This window comes from Anabrus simplex, chromosome 2 (genome assembly GCF_040414725.1).
Source record: "Anabrus simplex isolate iqAnaSimp1 chromosome 2, ASM4041472v1, whole genome shotgun sequence".
Classification (NCBI taxonomy): Eukaryota; Metazoa; Arthropoda; class Insecta; order Orthoptera; family Tettigoniidae; genus Anabrus; species Anabrus simplex.
The window spans coordinates 1,022,820,404-1,022,834,634 of NC_090266.1; the positions used below are offsets into that span (position 1 = coordinate 1,022,820,404).

General features: G+C 36.3%; 1 protein-coding gene across 5 annotated transcripts in view; it reads left to right on the forward strand.

Moving 5' to 3' along the window:
• Positions 1-14,231, forward strand: part of melt (melted) — a 611,799-nt gene that overhangs the window by 204,515 nt on the left and 393,053 nt on the right. For all 5 annotated transcript variants that reach the window (XM_067141908.2, XM_067141909.2, XM_067141912.2 and 2 more), the window contains one exon: positions 4,688-4,897. In XM_067141908.2, coding sequence (XP_066998009.1) covers positions 4,688-4,897 — 210 coding nt within the window. The remainder of the gene's footprint in view (positions 1-4,687; positions 4,898-14,231) is intronic.

Consider the following 14,231-nt stretch of genomic DNA (forward strand, 5'->3'; position numbering starts at 1 on the left):
TTTGTTTTTCCTGTACTAGTCTTCACACTACTAACACACTAACACACACTACGCGGATCATCATCCAAGCTTTCCCGACCAAATTTAAACTCGTTGTCCACTTGGCAACAGTTGAAAATGAAGGAGCAGAGTCCCCCAGTGTGTTCTGAAAGTCGGCATGAATTTCCTTTGCTTTCATACCTTTCTTTACAAAGTATTTAATCACTGCTCGAATCTCAGTTTTTTCCATTGTCACAAATCACTACGTGGGAACAACAACAAAGAGTCGTCACTACCACACTCCTGCAGCTAGAGCACTGACGCACCACGTGTTCACTCACAAAGGATGTGTGATTATTGCGCAGGAACCTCGTTGCTCTAGCATTGACATCTAGCGGTGATTCCGAGAACTTTTCAAATCGTCCTCATAAGCTTTCTCAATGTCAATAAATGTCATCACTAGGTCTTTTCCAAACTCCCATCTTTTCCCCATCATATGTCATAGGTCAAACGTTAACCTGTCTTTCCTAAAACCATACTACTGTTCTTCCATTTCTCCTTCTAGCTTCCTCCTCAGTCTTCCTTCCAGTACTCTCTCAAATATCTTAGCTACATGGGCAATAAAGGTGATCCCTCTGTAGTTATTACATTCCTTTTTATCACATTTTTTTAAAATATTGGGATAATTAAACACTTTCCCCACTCTTCTGGGATCTCTTTCTTCCTCCAGATTATTCTAAATAATCTATACAGCCAATGTAGCCCTGTTGGTTCTGCTTTCATCATTTCCATAGTTACCTCATCCACTCCTGCTGCTTTAACGCTCTTCAACTTTTGTATGGCTTCCTCTATTTCCAACATCAGTATCTCCTTTTCTTCTTGTTCTTCTTTCCCCATTGTTTCTTCTTGCTCCTTCTCATCTACCAGTTTACTGTATTTAATATTTAGCAATTCTGAGAAGTATTCTTCCCATCTTTTTAGTATGTCATCTCTTTGCATCAATATCTACCCTGCTTCAATTTTTACAAATTTTGTATCTTCGCTCTTTCGTAAACTATTTTTCACCAAGCCATACAAAACCTTTTTTACTCCCCTTTATATCCTCCTGTAAGAAACTTTCCCAGCTCTTACGTTTCTCTTCTTGTACTATTTTCTTACATACCTTTTTGGCTTCTTTATATTTCTGCCAATTCTCTGTACTATTGTTGCCTATCCACTTCCTCCAAGCCATTTGTTTCTCTTTAACTGCTTCGTTTACCCTGCTGTTCCACGAAGGAGTCTCCTTTTCCCTCCCTGGTAGTCTTCCACAGGTGTTTACTGCACACTTTACAAAACCATTTCTGAAACATGTCCATTCCTCTTCCACACTGTTCACGTCATTTTCAGGAATTTCTTTCTTCAAATCCTCTTGGAACTTTTCCCTTAATTCTTTCTCTTTTAACCTCCATCCCTTTATTTTACTTTCCCTTTTTTCTATTAACTTTGTTATTTTACCAAGTCTTAATTTAGATACCACTACTTTATGGTTTCCTTCAAAACCTGCTCTTGGCATTGCTGTCACATCTTCCTGTTGTCTACATTTCTTCTTCTCCACCAGAATAAGATCAATCCTTTTCTTTGTCTTTCTATCTGCCCAACCATATCTAGTTATTTTTTGTGTCATGTAATCGTTATGAAAACTTTTCTCTCTATATTGACATATCAACTACTGAAGTTTCTTATCATTACACGTGCTTCAAAATTCTAATTTTTAACTTCTCTTTTAATTAATTACAGACAATATCCCTCCCAAAGGCTATTCGTTAAAAAAAATTTCTTTTAGTTTTCATGTACATTCTTTTAAATTTATTTCCTGAGTTCAGACAGTATTTATTCTCAATACTCTTAGTTTGTAATAAGCATTTTCCTATATTATAATTATAGCTTGTTAACTTAAGATTTTTTTAAAGTAACATATTATCAGTGTATTCCTTGTATATTTATTCTCAATACTCTTAGTTTGTATTAGGCATTTTCTATATTATAATTGTAGCATGTTAACTTAAGATGCTTTTAAAGTGTAACATATTTTCAGAGTATTCCTTGTATGATTGGTTAATGATTCTGACTTTTGACCTTAAGGTTACTTACAGGCTGATGATGCCGTTAACAAGGGGAAAAACATGTTCCTAAGAAGTGTACATAGTGTTATGTAAATTTCACCCACGTAGTACGTGGCTTGTATTGAATAGGTGGTATATTAGAATAAATTATTTTGTGATAATTTGCTTATAGTCAGCTTCAGTACGGACCAACCATGAGAATTGTCTCTTGCAATTAATCAAAACGAGTCCAAAAAGTTTTTCTTTAATGAATTAATGACAATCATATCATATCAATGTATTGATTAGCTGGAAAATGAAATCCTTTTATTATTAAGAAATAAAGAGTTCAATTCAACCCAGATTTTTTGTAATCTGGTCAAGTTTATTAAAGAAGTAAAACATGCTGCAATAAGACTGGTTGCAACTTGTAAGCAGTCAGCAGAGGATCCATTTGCAAAGGTAAACTTGCTTTTTGCAAGACATTTACTGACAAATGTGTTTCCAAACATGTCAACCAATGACTCTCTTTGGATCTGTAAAGAAACTGCTTACAGACTTCATGAATTCACTTCAGCATTCCTCATCACGTATTCCACCTATACTATACAATTTGACTCTTTATTAATAGACTACATTAAAATCTATACATGTTTCATCCCTAGCGGGACATCAGCAGTCAACACATGAATAACAGGCCTTCTAAAAATTGTCACATGGATATTGTTACATATACACAGTGAAAAATATGTTCACTTTATAGATAAAAACAACGTCTTGTCCTTAAGAGCACAACTTTGTGATAAAAATCGTGAGGAGTCTGTCCATATGTTGAGCATAATTGATGTTGATGGATTGAGTTGTTCAAGAATGTGGAACATTCCATCTATAGGTGGAACATTTGATTAGGACTGCATCGTTGTTGGCAGAACACTGCATAAGTAACCCCCTGGCCTAAAAATAGAAACATGCTGTGATACACTTTAAACACTTACCAAATTGGGAACTTGTGTAAGCAACATCTGGTTACTTAGCATCCTATCCTCTATGAATCAACCTGGCTCCTCCAAGGCTATGGCGCTCACTGATTAGTGAGTTAGGAAATCATTCTGGTAGCGAGCTGCCTGTGAGGGAGGGAATTAAGTTGGGGAGGAATTGCCTGGATCCAGTGCGTGGGGGGAAAATGCTGACCTTGTCTGGCACTTGAATTTGAAAAGTTTCTGTTGATATTCCTTTCAAAAAGTACATTTACTTCTTCGGAAATTTCATTTAAGTTATGAGATAGATTATGTTTCTGATCTAGATTTATAAATATGTTGTCGTAGATATTCATCAGGTTGCCTTTCTTTCAAGTGCATGAAATTCGAGGGTCTTGTTCCAGAGAAGTAAATGCATGATTATGATCTAGCATGTGGACACTCATGGTTGAGTACCTATTGTATTTGGACGTGTTAAAATGTTCTTTGTATCTGATGTCAAAATTCCATCCAGTTTGCCCCACGTAGCTTGCTGGGCATTATTTATAACTGAGCTTATAAACCTTGATTGATAATATTTGTTTCTGATCTTATTTGCTGTATGATGGTTGGCTATATGTAAATAGTGCAGAGTTGTTCTCTTTCTTTTTAGGCGCTTTAATCAGTGTTGTTGCAGGTTTATTTTCAAATTTCTGAATAATTTTATCAGTATATTGCTTATTGAAACCATTCTTTTTAGCTATAAAATGAATGATGTAAGTAGGCAGGGTATTATACTTGTTCCAAGTTAATCCCTAGTTTGCTCATAATCTCACAGAATTACCACAGGGGAAAAAAATCTATAATGTATGTAGAAGCTAGTTTTGAATACATTTTTACTTGGACTGATAGCCAAGAAGTTTGCTTCCTTGGCTTTCTGTTAAAAGATGGAGAAGGCCGAAATAGTTGTAATAATAATACTGTACAGTTTATATATTATTTGGTATGTATTTAAAACTAATAATGGGTTTTTTCTCAGACTTTAGTCAGGGAACTTTATGAAAATTGTTAGGGGAAATCTGGTTTGTTTTTTTTTTTTTTTTTTTTTTTTTTTTTTGCTAGTTGCTTTACGTCGCACCGACACAGATAGGTCTTATGGCGACGATGGGCTAGGAAAGGCCTAGGAGTTGGAAGGAAGCAGCTGTGGCCTTAATTAAGGTCCCTGATCTTATCAATATTCTCTCTATCTTCTCACATGGCCAAGAATTGCAGTATTCTCCCAAGTAAATAAGAGTTTGGAGATTTTAAGTTCTTCTATGAAATATTGATGTATTTTTCTCTGAGGGGTGCATAGCATCTCTGCGAGCATCACATTTCAAAGGCTCAGTGTGCTTGATATTCTTGAGGTAAAGAAATAATTTCCCTTTCAGTATATTATTGTAAATATTAGTTTTATTAAAATTCTGTAAAGATTTTTGCTAGAGGGGTGTAACTATTTCCAAATGATGCATAGAATGTAAAACTGTGGAGAAAATATCTTATTCTATAACAAATATATTAATCTATGTTTAATTTTAAACATGATTTTTTTTCTCTCCATTTCCAGTGTCAGTTTAACTGACACTGGTAAGTGTGAATATCTCTTAAGTGTTACCTAATTTTTGTTTTCAGTTGTTGGAGCCAAGCCTACCACAGTTATGTGAATACCTAAGTATCAGTTCCACTGTATCGGCAACGATGCAGGTGTTCTTGGACATAGCTGGCAAGCGACCTCAGTCACTTGTGGACCATGTGGCTAAGATAAAGAAAGCAGCTGAAAGTTACCCTAACACACTCTGTTTGGCAGCTCAAGTTATTTCCTCTGTGGGAAAATTGAGCAAGGTAAGTTCTGGAAATATCTGAGTAGTGTGGAGAAGTTAATTCCCCCCTCCCCCATTTTCACAACAGGCAAATGCTGGGGCTGTACCTTAATTAAGGCCACAGTCGTTTCCTTCCCACTCCTAGCCCTTTCCTATCCCATTGTTGCCTTAAGATCTATCTGTGTTGGTGTGATGCAAAGCAAATAGTAAAAACATATATTTATTTTTTGTAGTATCACTACAATATGGTAGCTAAACTTATAACCTAAGGTTTTCCAGAATGAAGAAGTTAATGGAGTAACTCATTGATGATTAGTGTGCATAATGCATATAGGTAGTTTACTCCAAAAGTGATGTTTCAGCTGGCATACTAAACATAAAGATATTCTGCCTTCTTAGAGTTTTCAAAGTCTATATGAAAACAATAAGTTAACAAATCAAAATATAACAAAGAAACACCTTCATGACCTATTCTTTATAATTGCGCTGGAAGATAGGATTTACCTGTTTGCTGCCTTCTGGAGTGGGTGTAATAATTTAGATGTTTCTGTAACATTCTTACTGATTCTCACTGGAATATTACTTTGGCCTGCAAATTTAAATTTTCTGATCATTGCATAATTTTCAAATAGTGTATTTTCATATCTTAGGCATGCTGAATCTGGATCAAAAGTAATTTTTTCTCCATCACATCAGGTAACTTTGCAAAATCAAAATGAATGTATAAGACTCTCACGTACGTACGCACTATCATCACATGTGAGGAATGATTCTTTCTTGTTATTTTTACTCATGTGAACGCTCCCATATATTACACTGTTATATTTATAAGAATAGTAAATAAAAGTAATTTATTATGTAAACGGATTTCAGGAAAAACACTAATTAAAGGCATCTGTAAACGCTGCTTTGCTCTTACTGTTACTGGTAACATGTCTGTGGTTTCAATTTTATGATATCTTGACTTACTTTATAAAAATTTGCATTGCTTTTCACTTGTGAGCTGTAATAGGATTCTTTCTCTTCAGTAACCAGCTGTAATATGCCTGCATGTTCTTCTTCCATTTTCCTTGATATCTGCGTTCCTGTAGATCCATGTGGAATCTTTCTCCTTCACTCAGCCTAGATTTTCAGGGACATAGTCCAGCTGTGAATGTAACATGTGCTCCTTTGAGCTCATGCTATAGCCTAAATCATGGAAAGAAACAAGCATTCTCTCCATCACTTGTTTGTAGTCTGGCTCCTTTGTGTTACCAAGAAAGTTTTTGACTACATCCCAGAATGGCTTCTATGCCAGTCATTCTGCTGCGCACATAGAGTCTTCAGAGTTAGCATCAGAAAGGAGTTTCCTGGTATGTGGACCTGTGAAGATACCCTCTTCGAATTTTGCCATTATTGATGCCTGGGTATCAGTGACACAGGTACTGGAAACATTCACCTACATTGTTTACAACCTTAACGAATTGCTTTATAAACCTTAGTTTCATATGAGGCGGAGGTAACAGAACGTTAGACTTGTCAGGAAGACTCTTTATTTTATGTTTGTTGAGCTTACAGTCGACTGTCTATGTGGCCTTTCCTTTTGGGTCCAGTGATGAGACCTTTCTCGGTTGTCCCACTCCCAAGGAAAGCAGGGGTGCTTTTTGTAACCTACTTCTAGACCTATTACTTTAAAGTCACCACACACTTGCCACTTGTGTTCCTGGTACTTCATTTTACACAGCATCATATCAAGATATCTGTTTGTTTCTTGCCTAATAATTGAATTTTAACAGAGAAGAAGGTTACAAATTCCTCTTCATGATGTCTGTACCAATAGAAGATCATCCCTGGTGCCACCATGTTCCTTTTGTGGAGTTTGACCAAAGTACCTCACCAGATCCCTTTGTAAGACCTAGATCTCGAACAAACTTTGTATGTTCCGGATGCTGCAGTACTGGTACATCAGTGCTATGGGAAACTGGTAAAACTGCAGATGAAATATTGTTTGGATACACAAACTTATTTTTGTTCTTGCTCTTAGATCCTTTCACATTCACAGAACAGAAATGGCAGTGCGCAGTGTAGTCTGTAGGTTGTCGCCACGTCATTCGAATTCTGAATGGTATTGTTGTTTGGTCACCATTCACCTACTTACCAGTAACTGCTCTATACAGGTCCTACAAGCCTTATGTAGTGCCCACGGCTTGTCTTGTTCTCCCAGTTTGATGTCAAAGTATGCATGAACTCTGTTATTTCGCGCCGCTGTTTTTATTGGCACAAAACTTCCACACACATAGCAGAATTACCTGGACTGCTTGAGCAGTCATAATGTGGCATATTGATTTAAGATCAATAAAATTAACAGAGTATGTCACTTATGTATAGGACACTTTTGAAGATAATCTCTCTTTGCTAGCAAGTGAAGTTCGACTCAGACTATGCCACACAAAGCACTGCAACAGAATGGCATTTTTGTTGGCTCTATGCTGTGAGCGTGAGTGTGAGGAACTACAATAACTTCGACTCAGGAAAAGTTGCATTGTGAAAAAAAAAATGCAGGTAAATCATTTTCCGTTAAATATTTATTGAATAGACCTTCTAATCTCTTATATTATCCTCATTTCTCCCTCACCCACACATCATTAGCTTCCAACATGTCCAAACTCACCCTCCTTTCTGACTCGGTCAGTTGTACATTTGTCCTTCCACAAACCAAGATAAGGTATATTTTTAATGGTGTGTAAAGATGGGATGAAGTATACGTAAACATGAAAAGAAGCCATATCCAAAATGACTCCAAACAGGAACTAATGGTCTCGAGATAGGGAACTGAACATAGAAGAGAGAAATAGTGCAAAATAAATTATTGTAATGACCAAAATTATATCATGGGAAAATTTTAGAAATAACAAGAAAAGGCGGCAGGAATATATTTCTGGACTGTATTAAAGAATCTTATCAGGAAGAGAAAAAATGTGAATGGCATTTTGGATAAGTCAGGAGAACTCTTTGTTGACCCTAGGGAACCACTGGATTGTTGAAATAAATATTCTCAAAATCTTAAAAATGTAAAAGGAAATATTCCTGTAGAAGTCACACACAACAGAGTTCATTGGGAGGAGAAAAGTGTTAGCATTGAAATTATGCTCGAGAAACTGAAGAGGGTGGTGAATAAGTTAGTTTTGTGAAGTTGCAGGAATAGATGACAGTAGACCTGAAATGATGAAATATAGTGCAAAGACAGGTATGAAATAGTTTCATAGAGTATTATGATTAGCATGGAATTTGAGTAACGTTCCTTCTGTTTGAGCATAAGCAGTTTCTTTTTGGACAGTATTAAATAATCCATAAGCAAGGGTTCTGGAAAGATTGCAACACCTATCAGTTATTGTTTTTTTTTTTTTTTAATACCAGTATAGCAGGCAAGGTATTATTATTTCATGTTACATCATTGGTGACTTTCATAACACTGTCAGTTTTCACACAGTATCTGCCCAGAAGCAAACAACGGGCAATAATCTCAAATTAGCTCATTGGAAAAATTAAAAGAGAACAGTGGCAGATTGCTGTCTCTGAGATCAGTACGTTACATAGCAACCAGAAAGCATGGACTACATTTCACTGCTTATCTGCTACCAAACAACACTACTATGGCTGCTGTAGTCACCATCCAAGTACTACTAGTGGCACTTTGCTGTGGCAGCTTTCATTAACTATTGACGGGAGATCTACTAGAAGGGCTGTGGTTAACTGCGAGGTGTGTGATATTGTCCTTTAGTGTGGCTTTCAGCTGATATGGGTAGTTTATCAAAAAATTGTGTAATAAGGGACAGATCGTTGTGTTAATGGGTATGTGAACCACATAATAGAAGTCAAGAGAGAAAACACTGTTTTGATCAATTTTGAATTTGTTAAACGCCACAGCTAGCTAAAGGTGCCACGAGGTGGATTAAATGGGGTTACGTATATCACCAAGTTGATTGGCACTCAAAATTATCATGAAAACTTGATGATATTAGGAATCCTATTTGGCGACCAATATCAAGCATCATGAATTTATTTGAATAATTCTAATGAGTTCATATATGATGGCTTATTCTGAACGAATATTATATTATTTGATGTACTGGATGGTTGTATCTAATCATGATTGTCATTCTCAATTTGCGTATATTCATGATATTAAAGATGTGTTGTATATTAATAGATGTCATGTCATGTTATGTATGATCATGGATTATTGAATATCTATTTTAAATTGAAAACAACTGAGATATTCGGGTTGGTCATATTTTATTCAATAAAAATCCATATGCTATTACTTTGACTAAACCAAGGAATGAAGATACTGTAAATTGAAAATTAGGAAATAAAATGTTAAATTAGGAATTAATTACTATGACAGCACTCAAATCCATAAATTAAATTAATATTTGTGTTGCTCCCGTAAATCGGGATTGACGGTTATTAACTTAAGTCTATCCCAACGTAATGCAGTGGAAAATCAATTGCATAGTTTATCGAGCATCAATGGTTTTGCTATACGATCACTAGTTTACATCAATTTTTAGTTTATTCTTTCTTTCAGTTACTATCAATGCATCGTATAATTTGAATTGAAATACGTAAATTTGATTATAATTATCTTATCATATAAATGTGAGTTTTTCAAGATTTGTAATTATTCGATTATGTATTGTACCGGGAACGCCGTTACGAGAGAAGTCCGAAGTATGTTTGTTGAACTTCGCGCGAGGTAGAAGGTAGGCAGCCCGCTGAACGCAGTGACGTACCCAGCGAGTGACGTGGCCGCCGTAAGGCAGCTATACGTGTCATATATGGTAATGTTCCAGCTTACCCTCAAAAGTCCATTTTGCGCTACTTTATCGCTATTTCGACACTGCCATCTTAAAAACCATTACAATGGACGTAATCTATCAAGATTTCAAGAAAATCCACCGAGTATTATATGAGTTATGAGGGTAGATAGTACCCGAGTTCTAGACACTTCCATGCGAACGTGTATAAAAGGAGGACCACCCGACCTACGAATTCAGTATCTGTCACTCCGCCATCTCTGTGACACGGGTGACAGGAGGAGTATTGTGTGTGTCGAACTTCTAGTTGACAGTCTTCGAAATCCAAGTATTGGAAGTTCGGTATTTTCTCTAAGTGTTGTGTCGGGACTTTATCATATTCTTGAAGTGCCTGATTAGGACTTTGTTATTTTCTGCGAGCATCGTGTTGGAACTTTGTCATATTGACACATTGGAACTTTGTTATTTTTCGTGTGTCGTGATTGGACTTTGATATTTTCTTGAAGTGCCATGTAGGAACTTTGTTATTTTTCTGAAGCGTCTCATTGGAACTTAGTTATTTTCGCCAAGTGTCGCGGTAAGACTTTATTATTTTCGTAAGGTGAGACATACTGGAACATCGTCATCGGAACTTTATTTTCTTCAAGTGTCGTGTTGGGACTTTAATATTTTGACACATCGGAACTTTGTTATTTCTACACATTGGAACTTTGTTATTTTTATTGAAGTGCCACATAGGGACTTAGTTATCCGACGACGATTGAAAGGACTTTGAATTTTCACGAGTGTTGTGTACCACACTGAACTTACGTTTCGAACTTATTCGAACTTGTATTTTGTGAATCAATTTCTGGAACATTGAAATTTTCCGAGCGTGTAGGATGAACTTGTGCCCTACCAACATAAACTTTCGTGTGAACAATATGACTTGTTTTCCCAAGTGCCTCATTGAATTTACGTCTTGTAAAGACTGTGAAACTTAGGGGATGTTCAACATTACATTTAATTGTGAAATATGCAATACTTTCCAAGTGCTGCACTGGGACTTGTGTTTTGAATCTTATCCTCATTAAAGACTGTGACAATTCAGAATACGCATGTTGCGTTCCTAGAAAGCCTAGAACTTTCCAATAGTTTGAGTGAATCCATAATTTATGAAGTCAGACTTTTTCTTCCAAATATCATTTTCTTTAATGGCTATTCACTTCGCCTATTGACGGGACAAGACAGTTTCCGAGTGCTATTTATTCATTTCATTGCCAATGTGTTTTGAATCTTCAGAAACTATGCAATAAGAACTGTGGTGACTATAATCCTCTAGAACATTCCAATTTACAGTAAGCTTGCATTATGAACTTGCATTTCTACCAGTACAAAGTCAAAATCGTCTTGTTCTTCGAGTGATTATTCCAGAACGTTTTGATTTAATATCTAGAGTGCAGTAACCATAATTAAAAGGTCATATCTGTTCAGACAGTGCCATGAATGTGTGGAGTGCCCTGCAGAAAACTCAAGTGTGAATTACGTCTCAAATCGAGAGGAGGTCGTGGGTTCGAGCCCCACGCTGGGTGCCACGTATGTTACCTCCTCTCTGTACCCGTAAAAAGTGTTCATATCTTTAAGGCGCTTGATATTAAATTAACGAGCATGGATCTTATCCTAGGGAGTGGCTTTATCAATGGAGTTGGTACAGAGAGGGGTATAGTTATCAATTTTAGAGATTCTTTTGATAAATTGAGTTTATTGATCATCAAAAGCAAGTTCAAATCACCTTCGTACAGCAGCATGGATGTGTCGTGGCTGGTTGGTACCTCCGAGTCCTGGGATGGCGCTGGACATCGCCTGGGCAGGGACCACACCTGCTCGGATGAGGAGTTCTGGAATGTCTCGAAGATTGGCACACGTTCCTGGGTTCGATTTGAGACGTAATTCACCCTTGAGTTTTCTGCACGGCACTCCACACATTCATGGCACTGTCTGAACAGATATGACCTTTTAATTATGGTTACTGCACTCTAGATATTAAATCAAAACGTTCTGGAATAATCACTCGAAGAACAAGATGATTTTGACTTTGTACTGGTAGAAATGCAAGTTCATAATGCAAGCTTACTGTAAATTGGAATGTTCTAGAGGATTATAGTCACCACAGTTCTTAATGCATAGTTTCTGAAGATTCAAAACACATTGGCAATGAACTGAATAAATAGCACTCAGAAACTGTCTTGTCCCGTCAATAGGCGAAGTGAATAGCCATTAAAGAAAATTACATTTGGAAGAAGAAGTCTGACTTCATAAATTATGGATTCACTCAAACTATTGGAAAGTTCTAGGCTTTCTGGGAACGCAACATGCGTATTCTGAATTGTCACAGTCTTTAATGAGGATAAGATTCAAAACACAAGTCCCAGTGCAGCACTTGGAAAGTATTGCATATTTCACAATTAAACGTAATGTTGAACATCCCCTAAGTTTCACAGTCTTTACAAGACGTAAATTCAATGAGGCACTTGGGAAAACAAGTCATATTGTTCACACGAAAGTTTATGTTGGTAGGGCACAAGTTCATCCTACACGCTCGGAAAATTTCAATGTTCCAGAAATTGATTCACAAAATACAAGTTCGAATAAGTTCGAAACGTAAGTTCAGTGTGGTACACGACACTCGTGAAAATTCAAAGTCCTTTCAATCGTCGTCGGATAACTAAGTCCCTATGTGGCACTTCAATAAAAATAACAAAGTTCCAATGTGTAGAAATAACAAAGTTCCGATGTGTCAAAATATTAAAGTCCCAACACGACACTTGAAGAAAATAAAGTTCCGATGACAATGTTCCAGCATGTCACCTTAAGAAAATAATAAAGTCTGACCGCGACACTTGGCAAAAATAACTAAGTTCCAATGAGACGCTTCAGAAAAATAACGAAGTTCCTATATGGCACTTCAAGAATATGATAAAGTCCCGACACAACACTTAGAGAAAATACCGAACTTCCAATACTTGGATTTCGAAGACTGTCAACTAGAAGTTCGACACCCACAATACTCCTCCTGTCACCCGTGTCACAGAGACGGCGGAGTGACAGATACTGAATTCGTAGGTCGGGTGGTCCTCCTTTTATACACGTTCGCACGGAAGTGTCTAGAACTCGGGTACTATCTACCCTTATAACTCATATAATACTCGGTGGATTTTCTTGAAATCTTGACAGATTACGTCCATTGTAATGGTTTTTAAGATGGCAGTGTCGAAATAGCGATAAAGTAGCGCAAAATGTACTTTTGAGGGTAAGCTGGAACATTACCATATATGGCACGTATAGCTGGCTTACGGCGGCCACGTCACTCGCTGGGTACGTCACTGCGTTCGGCGGGCTGCCTACCTTCCACCTCACGCGAAGTTCAACAAACATACTTCGGACTTCTCTCGTAACGGCGTTCCCGGTACAGTATCTTATTTATCGAATCGCATAAATTTTCGTTATTCAGATTTGCTTCCTTGATAAGGTCCTATCTAATAATGTTCTTCATGCAGTGAAAATTAAATGAAACTGAACCTAATCTGACCTGTTCTAAATTAATATTTGCCCTGAGGATGTCCATACCCATGAAAGATCAAACACACAATAATACATGCACATATCTATGAGGCTCTATCTCCCTAATGAAACAATTAAATGAAATGATATTTAAAACATTAGATAAGAGCAAGAGAATAAAATCATGTTCAGTGAATGAAATAAATAACACAACAACATATTTAATAATTATACTACGACTTAATTCATAAATGACTACATTTAAGGTATAATTAAATAAATAGTAGATGTCCTCGTAGTTATATGCGCTTAATCATTAATTAATGATGGTGCCATTCAAACATCTCAATAAAATGTTATAATTCATATATAATGGTGGCAATCAAATAGTGTGTCATCCACATAAAGATATGGGAATAATCAACAAATGACCCTATAGTTGGATTGATGGTAGCTTATAGACGATAATCCTGACCTTGAATCCATCAGTATGCTATAAAGCATGTATAGAAATTGAGAATGCACATGCATGTGGCCTGTGTCGAGTGGAATGTGAAAGTAACATATGGGAAAACTCCTTCCAATATGATGCATATACACGTCAAAATACGTGTCATGTAGAACAGGGATTCGAATGAAGAATATCAACTATTCAGGATTAACTAAAACATGTCATAAATTTAAGAACATCTCTTGCAAACCACATTTCATAATTGAATGAATGTATTCATATTCATATATATATATATATATATATATATATATATATATATATATATATATATATACCTGTGATAAACTGTATCTCAAAGAATACGTCATTACCAACATAAAATAACAATTATTTCTATTGATACCAGCATTTATCAACACATTACCATGTTCAGCATATCATTGCAACAAAGACCAACAAATATCTATCTATACATACCAACGAAGATCACAAATATATATCTGCATGCCAGTCACCAATTATAAACTCAACACTTCACATATGACTCACCGATATAATATATT